Below are 16,125 nucleotides of genomic sequence, written 5' to 3'. Positions count from 1 at the left end.
GGTACTGATTTAAAGTCTTGAGAGAAACTCTGGACATAACATATCCAAAGCAGCTGCTACCCCCAACTGGAATATTAATCTGCTGTAACAATTTAAATACCCGGATCTCAACGGCTTCTAATACAAATTAATAAGCTGCTGCATCCGTGATCATTATAATTCTATTAAAATGGGGAGAGTAAGCAGCGCTTGTTTTATATCATGGATGTATTTCGCCTACATTTGCTCGGGTTTTGAAACCACAATTGAGCCAACGAGTGAATCTACCGATTTTAGTAAGTATAACGCTTATTTGTTTCATAAAATCATAGAATGAAACTTGTTTATAAAGTTTAAAAAGTGTTAAACGTTCACTTTTCCGGCGCCTAGCTGACTGAATATTTTTGATGAGGCAGTCGCATAATAAACATCAATATGCACAAAAATGCACAAGCGATCTTACCAGTGGATCAGTGATCGCAGGAGTCAGGAGGCATGTGTTTATTTCTCCTGCATGAGTTTTTTTTTCTTCATATAAATGTATACCTTTATATTTACACAGAATATATATATATATATATATATATATATATATATATAGACCATGTTTGGTGGTGCAAAAATATTAAGATTCTATAAACCCCCATTTTTCTTGTTTTTATTAATCTTTTGTATTTTTAAGTACCATTTATTATTAATATATTTATTAAACATACCATTTACTAAACAATTTATAACACTTATCTTAAAAACAAGTAGAATTTGTTGACTTTTAACGATATGCATAGTAATTATCTGTTAAAGGTAGGTCAAATGGTTGTCTGGGGCTTTGTTTACATGTATTTGACATGCTAGAACAGTGAGTTATGGAGACATACTGAAGGACATTATATCAAAGCATTTTTTATGTATAATCAGTCAAGCACTGGGAAAGGATCCAGGCTAGCCATTTGGAAATAATTCCTCATATACAAAAAAAAAAAAAAAAAAAAAAAACGGAAAAAGTATAAGCACATGCAAGATAAGCTTCTTTAAAACGTTAATTTAAATAATTATAAGCAGCTTACAAGTAAAAGCATTTAATATAAGCAGCACTTAGTGTGTTGTATATGGAAAAAACTTATTGTTGATCTGGTTTTGGACAGGTAACTTAATGCAAAATGCCACAGAATGGATGATGGACCTCACCGACATTGAGTCCAAGTTTTCCTTTAGAATTAGCGAAGAACCCGAAGAAGATCTGTGCTACATAGTTCCAGGTCAACCCCAAACAATCAAAGAGTGTAACTTCAATCCAGACTCCAAGACTTTCATAGTTATTCATGGATGGTCGGTAAGTGCTTCTCCTACACTTGTTGAAGTCGTTAAATGAATGTGCAAAGCATGACGTGAATGATTTCATCTCAGGTCACCGGTATGTTTGAGAGCTGGGTTCCCAAACTGGTAACAGCCCTGTATGAACGAGAGCCAACAGCCAATGTGATTGTGGTGGACTGGTTGTCCCGTGCGCAACAACATTACCCAACGTCAGCTGCCTACACCAAACTAGTGGGCAAGGATGTGGCCATGTTTGTCAACTGGTTACAGGTATGTCAAACACTCTGAGATGTTTTGTGCTCTGTCAAGGTGACAAGAAAGAGCATTTAATGAAGATATAGAGTTTGTTTTCTGCAGTAAACTTTATCTTGCATGTCTCGTTTCTTAATCCAGGCTGAGATTGACTATCCTTGGGAGAAACTGCATCTGTTGGGCTTCAGTCTTGGTGCTCATGTAGCAGGAATCGCTGGCCTTCTCACCAAACATAAGGTTAACAGAATCACAGGTAACTTGATTTTGTTTCTTAAGGCCCCAATATACTCATGGCAAAGTTCTTTTTCGTTCTTTGCTTAGGGGTAAGAAGAAGTCTAAAATACGTGAGCAGCGGTATACTGTTAGTGAACATCTTGATGTCGCCCACACTGCTGAGAGAAGCATTTAGATGAATATGTAAATGTGTGGTGCATGCTTTCCCTAAAGAAATAGTGACGTAAATATGTTTGCACCAGCTCTGCAATTCGGCTCTCCAATCAAGTAACGTCACATTTATTTATATACTTCATACAATAGATTGCTTAAAATCAAGCAGTTTAGAGGTATTAAACATGAACAATTTGTGTCAGTGTCGCTTTCAATTAGAAGTACAACTTCAATTTCTGCTATAAAGTTGCTCTCCAGTGTGATCATGTTTTTACTCGCATCTGACCTTGAGGGACCTAATGGAAGAAATGAACCAGAGAAGATTTCCACATCAAAGAAAGCGAAGCCTCAGAGCCACGCCTACCAATTTCATAATCGCTACGGACCAATGGTAGTTCAGAGGTGTTTACCAGCCGTAGTAAACTCTTCTTGTAAAGTTTGCTTTGGCAATCTGTTACTCCAAACTCCAAACAAACTTCATTTTGGCCTGATTTTGTTCGAAATTACATCACCGCAGTTTGTTCTTCGATTTTGCTTAAAGTATATTTGGGACTTCAGGGTGTCAAGTTTCGATTTTAACATTCAAACCCTTAAAAATGCATTAAAATTAAAATGGGTCAATCTTCTTGGATTTTCAGGCATGGATCCCGCTGGCCCTAGCTTTGAGTACGCAGATGCCCAAAGCACTCTTTCCCCAGATGATGCCCTTTTCGTGGACGTTCTTCACACCAACACTCGCGGCTCTCCAGATCGCAGTATTGGGATTCAGAGGCCAGTGGGCCACATAGACATCTACCCCAATGGTGGAACCTTCCAACCTGGCTGTGACCTCCAGAACACTATGTTGATGGTGGCCACTACTGGTTTAAGAAGTGCGTTTGTCCTCCCATTGTCCTCCTCAGACGTTCTTAGAATTCAAAATCACAAAGCTTACTTTTTTTTCTCTGTTCTCCACAGACATGGATCAGATCGTGAAGTGCTCTCATGAGCGCGCCATCCACCTGTTCATCGACTCACTGGTGAACCAGGAGCAACAAAGCTTGGCTTACCGCTGCAGCTCCAAAGAGAGCTTCAACAAAGGCATGTGCCTCAGCTGCCGCAAGAATCGCTGCAACAAGGTGGGATATGGTGTGAACAAAATTCGCACACGCAGGAGCAGCAGAATGTATATGAAGACCAGAGACATGATGCCATATAAAGGTGAGGAGCACCAAAGATTTATTTATTTACTTGTGTATATATATATATATATATATCTCCTTTCTTAATATAACCATCTTCCCACAGTTTTCCATTATCAAGTGAAGGTCCACTTCTTCAGCAAGAGCAAAATAAGCTACACCGACCAGCCCATAAAGATCTCATTGTATGGAATCCACGGCGAGAAGGAGAATATCCCTTACGTTATGTAAGTTAACAGCAGGTTCTGAATGAACTACCAAAAGCCTAAAAATGCTATGTTAAGATGTTTACTAAGATACAGAGATTTTTCCTTGGTTTTACTGATTTCAGTGATCTTAAGTACCAAAAAAAGGTCATGATGTTACAGATGGTTTTTGATTCCACAGGCCTGCTTTAAACACAAACTCCACTGTGTCCTTCCTTTTGACCACGGATACAGACATCGGAGAGCTGCTGATGGTAAAACTTCTCTGGGAGAAAGACTCCCTCATCAGCTGGCCCTGGTGGAACCCTGATACCTTTCACATTCGCAAATTACGCATCAAATCAGGAGAGACACAATCTAAGTAAGCAAAGACACTTTTTCTATTATATTACTATTGTGCATTTTATTGCATTTACTTTTATTTTATACCTTTAATAATTAAGATTACCTCAAAATGTAAAATTCATGTCTTTGTTGATCCAGGGTCATCTTCAGTGCAAAAGAAGGTGAATTTTCCTACCTTTCCCGTGGAGGTGAGGCCGCCATCTTCGTGAAAAACAAAGAAGCCCAGTCGAGCCGCAAAAACCAGAGGTAAATTTCCATCTGCTGTCCACCCGATCTATTGATACAGCTCCATAAAATGACCTTCCCCGTTCAGTTGTTATGTTCTTGTTTTATTTGTTGTGGTGGGTTTTGTTTAACTAAACCCTCTGCACTTTACTCTGGCAGATTGCACAAGTTGAAGATGCACGGAAGTTTGTTCAAACAGAACACAGAGTAAAGGCGCACGTTGATATCCACCTCTGCTGGGATCTGGCACGGAATCTGCCAGGGAAACTGGAATGGTAGAAACTGACTTCTCCCATATATTCGGACTCGTAACCTTCACCCGACCCAAATCCAGAAACACATCCTGCAAGCATCTTGAAAATGTTACTGCTGTGCAGTTTTAAAACAAAAAATCACTTCGGATACTGCTCAAGACACATTGCAGGTCTTGTGAGACAATCTTTAATGAACTCATTTAATCCATAAAATGATAATCATGTCTCTATGCAATATATTTATACAAGTAATCAGTTTTAGTCTGAAAGGACTTGCACTTAGTTAACAGGGTGTGCTAGTTGTCTACCAAAGAGACTTTCCTTTCTGGAGAAAGATGCCATTCGAAACATGTTACTATTCGTTTGGTTTATCAGTATTACTCTTGAAATTCCACTTAGAGACTAAACATCTAGGTAATTTAGCTGTTTGTTTGGTTGTACTGTGAATTAGGTTGTACCAAAGCGGTTTCCTAGCTATGCTAATCCTCTTTGCCTCAGTTCTGAAAGCAAAACTTTCAGATTTGCCTTTGTTGCAGCCTTCAGTCAGTCTCAATGAAATGCTTTAACAAAAAATGGGACCAGATTCTCTCTCTACTGAATGAAGATGAAATGATTACTGTAAATATTTGTAATTGTCATTATATATACTTAAAAACAGCTCTTCAAATGTCTACCTTTCATTTCTTGGGTTATTGGGTCTGGCACAGGTCACTTTAAAGGCTTTGCCTCCATTTGATTCAGTTTTGTTTGGTAAAACGAGCAAAATCAACAAACAATTCTGCCACTTTTGTTTTGCTTCTCATCACCCCTTTCAAAGCACCTCAAAGGTTGTCTTCGTATGGATTTTGTTAAAAGTAATGAGGCATGAAACTACTTTCGTTCACACAGCCAAGAAGTAAAACAAGCATTTAATCTAAAAAATAACGGTCACAGTTTTCCAAGCCTGACGAGGTTGACTGCCCCACATAATATCCACAAATACATCAAAAATGTACCTTTTCCCTATTTAATGAATGTATATATTTGTATATTAAGCACATAATATATGTATTACATGTTTCTGGAGTGCTCTTTTGAGTCATGTAGACTCTATTTTTATAAACAAACATGACTGGATGAAGTTACTGGAACTGATCAGTATTTGGTCACCTGTTGTGATCATATGAATCTATAAGCCGTGCACTGTATGATGTCATTTTAATAAACATTACATCACGCTATGTATGAGCACTTAAGATTTTTAATTTAAAACGTCACATTCTTTATTTTATGTGCAAATGTGTCTGTATTAAAGGGTTAGTTCACCCATAAATGACAATTCTGTCATTAAAGTTGGGATCAGTAGATTTTGACAAACACTGTTGGACATTGTTGATATTTGAAATCAACCCAAACAAACCCACCCCTCTCTTCATTGCTCCGCCTCCAAAACTCACACTCCATTCCTAACCACCCTGCTCTGAGTCGGTCTCAAACCCCGGACCGTCTGCTGCTGGCAGGTGAGGCGAGTGCACTACTAATGACGCTAAGCACCGCATTCTGTAGCGGTCGTCAGTGTGCAGTGGTTTACCTGCACAACTCTCAGTATCTGGCCGCTGTTACATACTCAATGCGAGAGTGGATGGCAACAAAATGCTTCACAAAAAATGAAGCGCAGATGATGAACGAACAACAAGGAAGCACAAAAAATGAACGTACAGTACACAAGAGTAAATACAAACAAGAGTTCGTTGTTAGTCGCCAACAGCACAGCAGCTCCAGACAATCAAATCCGTGTTACTCACATGAGAAGGAATCAAAGCAGCATTTTTCAGGCCTTCCCACTTAGCTCTCTCCAGCGCTGGAAAGCTTTTCTAAAGCGCTTGCCCAGTCATAACCCTTCATTCCAGTGATATTCTTTTGAGCTTTTGTATTGTGTCCCATCTCTCGTTCTGCAGTTGTTTTTTTTTCTTATTTTCAAATCGCCCTCTTGCTCGTTCTCTCTCCTCGACTGTTATACGCCCCCTAATGCTGATTGGTTACACATTTGTTGTTGGTGTCGGCCCAACTAACTTCCAAACAGTGTATTTGAAATTCTACTGAGTCCACCTTTAATTACTCACCCTCATGCCTCAGAAAGGCAGGAAAGACATCATAAAAGTAATCCATGCGACTCCAGTGGTTTAACCTCAATTTTATAAAATGTTGATGCGAGAGCAGACGTTGTTGCATGAATGTGCATTGGAGATATAATATTTTGTAAATAAAGTGGTAAATTATGTTTTTTTGCACAAATAAAACACTTGGTTAAACAACTGTAGTCACATGAATTACTTATATGATGTCTTTACTACCTTTCTAGGGCTTGAAAGTGGTAGTTACGTAGGCTGTCAATGGAGGGACAGAAAGCTCTCAGATTTCATCAAAAAGATCTTCATTTGTGTTCTGAAGATGAACAAAAGTCTCACGGGTGTGGAACGACATGAGGGTGAGTAAATAATGACAGAATTTTAATTTTTGGGTGAACTAACCCTTTAAAATTCACCTAAATGCTTTAATAGTGACACTGAATCTCATTTTAAATGAGTGTTTTAGATAAACAAATTAAAACTATTTTGAAATTGGCTGGTAATTTCACAGCATCAACAGAAATCTGGGAAAGCTTGACTTTTTGGGCAAGACCTCAATCTCTATAGATGTTGTTTAAATATATGTAATCTAATAAAATTAAATTTCATTTAAATTAATCTAATCTAATAAAAAGTCATCAAAATGACTACTACCTGTAATTGTTTTGTTTACGTTGGCTCCATTCATATAAGATGTTATGTGAGTCATCCATTCAAATAACAACATGTGTGTGTAAAACACTCAAATGACTCACATTGTTTAGTGAGAGAGCGACTTGCGTGTAGTAACCTCGAATCAAAACACAAGGAGCTTGTTTTTCAAGATACCCACCCCTTTTCATGGAATGGAGTTCTTGGAATGAAAATACAGCATTCCGATACTTTCATTAGTCAGAATCTTCTGCAAGGAGACTTCAGTGTTGAATTTTTGGCATATACTCTTCTTCTGGCAACATTTCACGAATAGTGGAAAAAATGTTAAGATAAATCTCATTTTGGCTTATCACACTCAAATTCTTCTGGGAAATCATATTTAACCTCTGAGTTCATGTATGGTGGAGAATGATTTCTAGAACTGTTTCCATCTGCTAAAGAGCATGTGACAGGTCATTAGTTATGTTTTTGTTCTTGAAGAACATTTTGGATGATAGCAGCAACTCTAGTGCCTGGTCCTTGTTACGTTATAACAAACGAAAGGAATGACCACAACGCAGTTGTCATTGAGAGTTTTGGCAGGGTCCAAGTGTTATGATGTGATTGACACAATGTGTGCAAAGAGCATTTAGGGTACTGGCACATAATGAGTTATAAATCTTTATTGTCTCAAATGACAAGGAAAGAGAAAATTTTAAGTAAAAATGTATTTTTGTATTTATGTTTTGTTTTTTCACTCTTCTCTATAATATTTTGCATGAATATTGACATAACCTGTTATCTGACCCATTTAGTTATTCAACCTAAGCTAAATGCAGTTTCTGGGCCCCGTACCCATATACACACTACTGGTCAAAAGTTTTGAATAATTAAGATTTTTTTGTTTATGAAAGAAGTCTCTAATGCTAGCCAAGGCTGCATTTATTTGATCAAAAATACAGTAAAAATGGAAATATTGTGAAACATTTTAAATGTATTTATATTAGAAAGAAAGAAAGAAAAGTTAGTTCAAGGTGACAACTGCATATTGTATTATGGTAAAACTTCGACATCGACAGCTCCTGACTATCAACAAATGTGTGACCGTATTACCCCGCCTGTGGGCTGAGACCAATGGTGCTATTAGTAGTGCTATTTAGGAACATAACTGAAGTCCGAGGCTCAGATTTCATTTGCCAGGTTTTCAAACAGCACCAGGAGTTTGGAAATATTTTATTTTCTCAGTTTATATCAGCCTGCGCGCGCGATAGGAATTGGCGAAGGTCACAAGTGCACAAAGTTTACGCAGAAAAGATATGAACATTTTCTCATTCCAATGCGTTTCGTGGCTCGTATTAAGCTTCACTGGTCTGTTCGTCGCTGCTCTGGAGGAAGAAAACTTCTCGAACGGAGTCTTTGGTAAGATGTTTGTTGATGCTGCATGAGAAAGGAATTCGGAAAACCTGAGGCGTTATTTTATTTAGACGCGGTGCGTTTCTTTAATTTTTAATGTCTGCGTTTTTAACTACTACCGCAAATCCTGCGTTTTCATGGGAAATCTTTAATATCCGGCATCTGTCTGAGGTATTAAATCCATGAATTAGCATGTAGAAGACGCTGGTCCATTTACTTGACATTTCTTCGAGTCAACCAGATGTTAGTTGATGTTTTAATTAGAGGATTAAATCATCGATTAAAGCTGTAATAATAGTGTATAGTAAATATACCATGGCATGGCTCCACCCACTTTGTATGTCAGCTGAGTTGAACTATGGAAATAATTACTGTCCTCTTGTAACCTGTTTTATAAAACATGCATGTTACACCTGAAGCATAAATATTTTTTTGTATTATTATTAAATTAAATTTAATTTAATTTAATGACATTGCCAATTCCTAATGCCTTTTTATTTAAATTTTTTTATTATTAAATATTTTATTATATATATATATATATATATATATATATATATATATATATATATATTATTTATTATTTAATATTTATTTTAATTTTTTTTATAATTATAATGTAGAATTTTCATAACATACTTTTTATAATTATAAAAAACTAACATTTTTTATTTGATATTACATTTTAATTTGACTTTTTGACTGTTATATTTCATTATTTTATTGTATTATTTTACATTTTTAATTTGATTATATATTTTTTTTCAATGGCTATTACCTTTACATAGGTAATTTCCTGAAAGATCTAAGGGGCCTGTCAGATGTCAACAAAGCCAATGTCAAGTTTTCTCTGAGAAACCCATCCCAACCAGATGATGATGTGTGTTACATTGTACTTGGCAAACCAGAGACTCTCAACAGCTGCAACTTCAACAACACTTCAAAAACCTTTCTAGTCATTCACGGGTGGACGGTAAATCAACACTTTTACACACATTTAATAAATTCATCTGATTTTTTTCAAGCCGTCCCATGTATGTTAGTGTTAATTTAGCTCTTTCCCTTTAGGTAAGTGGATTGTTTGAGAGCTGGGTTGAGAAACTGGTTGCCGCACTTTATGACCGGGAGAAAAACTCTAATGTCATTGTCGTGGACTGGTTGGACATGGCGCAGAACCATTATGTGGTGGCAGCACAAAACACAAAGATGGTGGGACAAGAGATTGGACTCTTCATAGACTGGCTAGAGGTTTGTGTTAGCAAATCAAATCAGGCAAATTATCATAATCATACTCACGTTGCGCATATTGTTATTGTCGATTGCTAATTTGTTTTATTGTGTTCATACATAATTCATAAGGAGACTGCCAACATTCCTCTGGAGAAGTTGCACCTCATTGGCTACAGTCTTGGCGCCCATGTTGCGGGTTTTGCAGGAAGTCATACAACAAATAAAGTTGGTAGAATCACAGGTAGGTTCACTGGCTTTCTTTTGGAAATAAATCTTATGACAAGTCTTAAATGCACCGTATATGGGACAACGATTTGGGGTTTTTGCAGGTCTAGACCCTGCTGGGCCGGACTTTGAAGGGGTCCACGCCCACAGACGGCTGTCCCCAGATGATGCCCATTTTGTAGATGTCCTTCACACATTCACCCGAGGTTCTCTGGGTTTCAGTATCGGTATCGAGCAGCCGGTCGGCCATGTAGATATATACCCTAATGGAGGAAACTTCCAGCCTGGCTGCAATTTGAGAGGAGCTCTGGAGAAAATTGCCAGTTATGGAATACTTGGTAAAGACCCTGATCTGGGATGTTTAAATGTTTGATAACCATTTACCTAAATATTTCACCAAAATTGATTGAAAATATATAGGATGAGTAAGCATACATGCACATGGGGCCATTGGTTCTTGAATTGTTGATTGTTGAAAAGTTGATTGTAGCATCGTAGCAATTTGACATATAAAAATATATTTATTTAAGAAGATTACTATTTTTTAAATTTGAAAAATTATTAAATATTAAAAAATTTTAATAGAAAATACTTAAATATGACAATTAATATAATACATTTTCTTATTTTTATAATAAATTCTAAATACTGATTTATCATAAATCCTAAAACCAATATTATTTAAAATATTTTTATATATTACATGTTGTGAGATTTTAATAAAATGTATAATTTATTTAAAATAATGTATTTTTTTTGTTTTAAATTAACAATTTATGCTGACCATAAATCCTAATAACACAAAATAAAATATTATTTTGTAAAATATTCACCCACACACAAATTATATATAAAAAGACTACAATTTAATATAAATTATAAAAATGTAAAAGAAATGACTTTATATTTATTAAAAATTCAATTTTTAATTAATAATAAATGCTGATTTATCGTAGCAATGCTATTTTTTCCAAATAAAATATGTTGGTTTTTTTTAGCATTTTTAGCCATGACACTCATTTTCTAGAAATGTTTGTTATTTGTAACTTTCCACAAGATGGAAAGAGATTAGTTATGTATCAAGAGGTTGTGACAGCATTTCATAATCACATTTTTCATAATCTGGCTTTCTAATTTGTTTTGGCAACTTACAACAAACCTTTGCTACAAGTGATGCAACCTTTTCGACAATGGAATCATTCATCTCTGCTAAGAACCAAGATATTTACTTGTGTGACTGTAAAGTTTAAAATCATATCATTTATGTTTCATTAATACCCTTAGCCATGAATAATGCCATCAGATGCGAGCATGAGAGGTCCATCCATCTGTTCATCGATTCCCTGCTGAACGAGGAGGAAGCTAGCAGGGCGTACAGCTGCGGGAGCAATGACATGTTCGACCGCGGCATGTGCCTCCAATGTCGCAAAAACCGTTGCAACACCGTGGGCTACAAAGTCAGAAAAGTCCGGAAGGCACGAAGTGTCAAGATGTTCACCAAGACACGAGGCTCCATGCCATTCAGAGGTGAGTGTCAAATTATATTTTAGATTTTACTTTTATAATTTCTATTTCATTTTCGAGTTTTAGTTTTTTATTGTTTTTTAAATGTCTATACAGTTTAGTTTTTATTAACTTTTAATTTATTTAGTTTTAGTTATTTTAGTGCTTCAACTTTAAGCAAAATGGAGAAATGTTGTGATGGCAACTAGCTGAAATACAAAATAAGTTTACATTTTTATATATATATATTTCATTTTATTAAATGTTTAGTAAATGTTTTATTTCAAGTAATGAATGTTTTTTATGGTTTTATTTAAAGTGCCCCAATTATGCTTTCTCGGATATTACCTTTCGTGTAATAAAGCTATTTGTGAATATTAAAGGTCTACAAAAAAGTTTCAAAAAATCAAGAGTATATCAAAAATCAAAGAAAGAACCAATTCTGAACTGCCAGAAATGAGTCATAATTTAACGGTAAAAAACAAAAAATGGTAATTTCAGTCTCACATCCAAAAAGGTTTGTAACAGGATGCAAGTTACAAAGCTGTAACACTGCAAATGTGTACAAAACCTATATAGGTTTGTATCAGGATGTAAGTTACAAACTTGTAACCCTGCAAATGTGTTACAAACCTATGTAGGTTTGTATCAGGATGTGTTACAAACTTGTAACACTGCAAATGTTACAAACCTTCGTAGGTTTGTATCAGGATGTAAGTTACAAACTTGTAACCCTGCAAATGTGTTACAAACCTAAGTAGGTTTGTATCAGGATGTGTTACAAATCTGTAACCCTGCAAATGTGTAAAAAAAACCTATGTAGGTTTGTATCAGGATGCGTTACAAACTTGTAACCCTGCAAATGTGTTACAAACCTACGTATGTTTGTATCAGGATGTGTTACAAATCTGTAACACTGCAAATATTTTTAACACAATGTTAGGGTTTGTAACACATTTGCATAATGCCAGCCTGTGGTTTTCATTGGCTGCTTCGAGCAATGTCTACTTTGCCCTGCCCTGAGCTGAGGCCTGGAATATATTAGTTCATGTTGTCAACACATCAAGAAGTCATGATTTTCTGCTTCACGAATGCAGAGTAGGCTCTCGGAAAGGAGGGGACCCCTAAGACCTTTATCGAACCGTTTCAGACACTGTGAGAAAAGAGGTAATGCTGCAATGTATATTGTGAGAAAATAAAAGTGATTTTTGACCTTGGATGCATGTAAACCTATTGTAGGAGACCTCTAAGACAAAATAAGGAACCTTTAAAATAGCATATTAGGGGCACTTTAGTTAACGACAATAAACCTGGTTGTGGGTGCTACAATATTTGGAAATTTTTTATTTTCATAGTTTTTCACTATCAGCTGAAAATCAACTTCCTTGGAAAAATAAATCAATTAGAGACGGAACTAGCCCTGACAGTCTCACTTTACGGTACCAATGGTGAAGCAGAAGATCTCAGGTTGAATGTGTGAGTAATCAATCTTATATCTTATAAAGACAACTATATAGTGTTCACACCAATCAAATGTCATTGCTAACTATCTTTAAATTATTTCAACAAGCAGACAGGAGAAGATCCCTGCCAATAAGACTCATTCATTCCTCGTGGTAACCGAGAAGGACATTGGAGATATTCTGATGCTGAAGTTTAAATGGGAGGATTCCAGTTCCTCTTTACTCACTGTACTCTCCTCGTGGTGGTATGGAGATTCCACAAATTCTGACGTACAGATCCATAAAGTCAGAGTCAGAGCTGGGGAGACACAAAAAAAGTATGTTCCTTTCTACTTTCTAGATATAATGAACCTAAAAAGCTTTCGGACACATTTCTGAGCCACTTTTGCTCAATGAATTGGTCAAGGAAGTCATTTTTCCTCAGTTCGAACAGGTGTTCTAACAGAGTAACTCCAGGTGTAATTCATCACATTAACTTTGAAACACTTCACAACCAGAAAATGTCACAATGTCTTCATTTTGAACTTATCTACTGTTTTATCATTTCAAACCTAACAAAGTTCAATTTTGCAAAATGCTTTGTTTGAAAAAAAGTTTGCTTTCTTTACATTAAATGCCACCTGATGTGATGTTTTGTCTAACACAGTGATATTCACAGAGTGTCTAACAACTTTCATTCTTCATTTTTTTTTTTTTTTTTTTAGGATTGTATTGTGTTTGAAAGATCCCCAAACAGGAAGTTCGGTTCAGGAAGTTTTATTCGTGAAATGCAGGGAACCATGGAGGTCTTTATCTAAAAGGTGATAATAGCATACTATAATTAAAATCTTCACATTTAATCTAAAATAATTAATATATACAATTTTCTTTGTTCCAACACAGGCCTAAATTGAAGAGCCAATGAAATGATTAGCAAGAGATTTTGATGAAGCACTTCAACAAATGTATTTATACAGATGTTATTTATTAAGGTTGCAACTGCACTGAGACTGTACTGTATTGAATAATGTATTGCTATGAATGTGATTCATGCAGATGGATTGTGGACTTTTGTACTATCATATGGAATAGGCTTAAAAAGCCTTGAAATGTGATTGATTTCATTGAATAGTATGGATTTGTGTTTGAATTAGGTCATTAATTCAGTTTATCATTATAAGTGATGCTGATTCTTCTGGCTACAAACACTGTCCAAGAAAACATTGTACTACATTACTTATCTGTCTGTTCTGTGTTAAACTTTTTTTGTAATAAATTATACTCTAGAAGTTTCATGTTAAAGGTGCGGTCAAGTTTACCGTTGTTGGGCGAATTTTCGCGGGCGAAATCCAGTCATTTCAGTAGGAATCCATGCGACTAGGAATATCGTGTGGGGCGACAGATTTCCACACCAACAAAAGAAAGATGATGGTTTGATAGTGACTTCTGTGATCTGTGCTTCATACATCGCTATACTTTTGACAATAAACAAATCTTTTCACCCGCAAAATTGTCACTAATGTGACTGCACCTTATAAGAATTCCAGTGGTTCTGGACCCCTTCCGGATAAAATATTATTAGATAAAATCATAAAGTAACAACTCTAAAGTCAGTGTTCTTGGGAGAATTTTGGTTTACTTCTGACTAAACTGTCTGTAAACACAGACAACTTTTTGATGGTACGTTTGCACTGAGGAAAATTTAAACAAATAGCCTACATTAATATCATCACTTGAAATATTGAATGTTTAGTATGAGCAACAATGAGCAAAAGCAATAATTACATCCAGAAAACACATTTTAAAGTCCAATAAATCAAGTTAATCTAAAAAGTCATAAGGAAATGAAAACATAAATGAAAATCTATTGTGTTGAATGTGTTTTATTATTGGTACAAGTTTCTTTTTTTTCCTCTTTTGCACTTTATGTAGGTAATCAACATTCATAAGCAGGAAAAAATATTCCATAAAAATACTAGAACTGACATTTACTCTGTATACTACATCATACAAACTGCTACAACATTTTATACATTTTTTTTTTCATGGAAAATTATGTACATTAATAAAATGAACTGTACACTGTGAAAAACTATTAAAAAATTCTATCTTTGAGCTAAATGTATGCCTTTTTCAATGTCTGAACTTGAAATGTTTTATACATTCATTTTGCATATGTATTTTTTTTTTTTAATTTCTTGGAGCACATACTACTCATACAAATTAGCCTCACTATTTTAATTATTTACACTTTCATATCAGTTGAACATGCAAAAAAAAAACAAAAAAAAAACAACTACAATTTCCTATTAAATAGTTCTTGACCTTTTTTTACCCCATTCAAGCTTAAATGTCACTAGTTCTCTATGCTTATCTTGGTAACCACCCCAAGGATGACACAAAGAGATAAAATCATGAAAGCAAATCCAGCAACTCAAACAAACTGGTGTCGCGATATTACTCATCATAGCCAAAAGATTGCAAAACACAAAATTTTGACCTTGCTGATATTGTTTTGAACCTGTGATTTCCGGAGGAACCAAATATGCAGAGACAACCAAAAGTAAGCCATTGCAGGTTGACACATACTGTATTTTATTGTAGCATTCCCAAAAACCTGTTGTTTATGCTAGCTTTCCATGAAACTACAGCCATCTGTTGTGTATGTTGAGATTATTTGGCTTTCTCAAAATCAGAATGTTCTTTGATTTCTCTGAAATAAATGTAGGTGACATTGTGTACAAAGTTAATCAGATCAATGATTTATAGTTAAAAGCTGGACAGTATTCAATCCTCAAAACAGCACTGCAGATAAAATAACTTTGTAAAGACCAATGGTGTGAAACATATGAGTGAAAGAGGCAAATCATGTTTGGACAGCATGACTCTCAGCTGTGTATCTGTCTATGTGTTCAGACAGATGTTTTGAACATTCATATGTTTTCTCAAAAATAATATTTTCTTGCTTGCAGGGGTTTCTTGCCAGTTGGAAAGCCCCAAGTGGAGAGATATTTACCTGTCGTCATCAATCTCAAGGGGCTGTCCAAAAACACAGATAACCCCAGCCATTACTGCTGAAATGGTGAGAATAGCCAGAAGAATTGCCCACCAATGTGCCTACGAAAGAGAAGAGAGCAGTTTTAAATTATATAAAGTAAACTGAGTGAAGTAAAAAACCAAACAGATTTTTACATATTCTGAAGAAAATCACAACCACGATGCTAGGATCATGTGAATGCTTGAATACTATTATATAATTGCTAATGTGTTCTGAGTGTTTTAGTTGCTAGTTGGTTCCTTATTGCTCCAAGTCAAAAGAGCCCACCCATACCTCCAACACGGCTCTCCTCAATATGCCATATGATTTGAGGTACCACTGGCCTTAGAAACAACCACTAAAACACAAGTCAACTCACAGTATTGTG

At 35.6% G+C, this 16,125-nt stretch overlaps 3 protein-coding genes across 4 annotated transcripts in view; 2 read left to right on the top strand and 1 right to left on the bottom strand.

The window, feature by feature from the left end:
- Window positions 1–4,803, top strand: lpl (lipoprotein lipase). The gene is made up of 10 exons (XM_051909470.1): window positions 1–275; window positions 1,125–1,312; window positions 1,387–1,566; window positions 1,690–1,801; window positions 2,574–2,807; window positions 2,893–3,135; window positions 3,223–3,343; window positions 3,504–3,683; window positions 3,806–3,913; window positions 4,052–4,803. The coding sequence occupies exons 1-10, from the start codon at window positions 170–172 to the stop codon at window positions 4,101–4,103; spliced, it is 1,524 nt and encodes a 507-aa protein (XP_051765430.1). The 5' UTR covers window positions 1–169; the 3' UTR covers window positions 4,104–4,803.
- A 1,688-nt stretch (window positions 4,804–6,491) lies between these two features.
- Window positions 6,492–14,821, top strand: LOC127520835 (lipoprotein lipase). Of its 2 annotated transcripts, none has more exons than XM_051909472.1 (10): window positions 6,492–6,613; window positions 9,089–9,273; window positions 9,369–9,548; window positions 9,660–9,771; window positions 9,860–10,093; window positions 11,040–11,282; window positions 12,614–12,734; window positions 12,832–13,038; window positions 13,426–13,521; window positions 13,604–14,821. In XM_051909472.1, exons 1-10 carry the CDS (start codon window positions 6,577–6,579, stop codon window positions 13,623–13,625), a joined length of 1,437 nt encoding a protein of 478 aa, XP_051765432.1. In that variant the 5' UTR covers window positions 6,492–6,576; the 3' UTR covers window positions 13,626–14,821. The 2 variants fall into 2 exon arrangements, with proteins under 2 accessions (XP_051765432.1, XP_051765431.1); XM_051909471.1 differs by lacking the exon at window positions 6,492–6,613 and adding an exon at window positions 8,044–8,306.
- Window positions 14,566–16,125, bottom strand: part of si:ch1073-396h14.1 (disintegrin and metalloproteinase domain-containing protein 10) — a 29,379-nt gene continuing 27,819 nt past the window's right edge. The window contains exon 15 of the mRNA XM_051909469.1: window positions 14,566–15,817. Within this exon, the coding sequence (XP_051765429.1) occupies window positions 15,713–15,817 (105 nt within the window). The 3' untranslated portion in view covers window positions 14,566–15,712. The remainder of the gene's footprint in view (window positions 15,818–16,125) is intronic.

The sequence above is a fragment of the Ctenopharyngodon idella genome, chromosome 10 (assembly GCF_019924925.1).
Source record: "Ctenopharyngodon idella isolate HZGC_01 chromosome 10, HZGC01, whole genome shotgun sequence".
NCBI lineage: Eukaryota > Metazoa > Chordata > Actinopteri > Cypriniformes > Xenocyprididae > Ctenopharyngodon > Ctenopharyngodon idella.
Note: the sequence above shows the minus strand (reverse complement) of the source record. Positions and strands in the feature narration are given on the sequence as shown.

Coding starts and splice junctions, on each gene's coding strand:
- lpl (XM_051909470.1), top strand. CDS start 170: ATGGGGAGAGTAAGCAGCGCTTGTTTTATATCATGGATGTATTTCGCC. Junction 1,313..1,386: donor TAGTTATTCATGGATGGTCG/GTAAGTGCTTCT, acceptor ATTTCATCTCAG/GTCACCGGTATGTTTGAGAG. Junction 3,914..4,051: donor TCGAGCCGCAAAAACCAGAG/GTAAATTTCCAT, acceptor TTACTCTGGCAG/ATTGCACAAGTTGAAGATGC.
- LOC127520835 (XM_051909471.1), top strand. CDS start 8,204: ATGAACATTTTCTCATTCCAATGCGTTTCGTGGCTCGTATTAAGCTTC. Junction 9,772..9,859: donor TAAAGTTGGTAGAATCACAG/GTAGGTTCACTG, acceptor GGGTTTTTGCAG/GTCTAGACCCTGCTGGGCCG. Junction 13,522..13,603: donor TGGAGGTCTTTATCTAAAAG/GTGATAATAGCA, acceptor GTTCCAACACAG/GCCTAAATTGAAGAGCCAAT.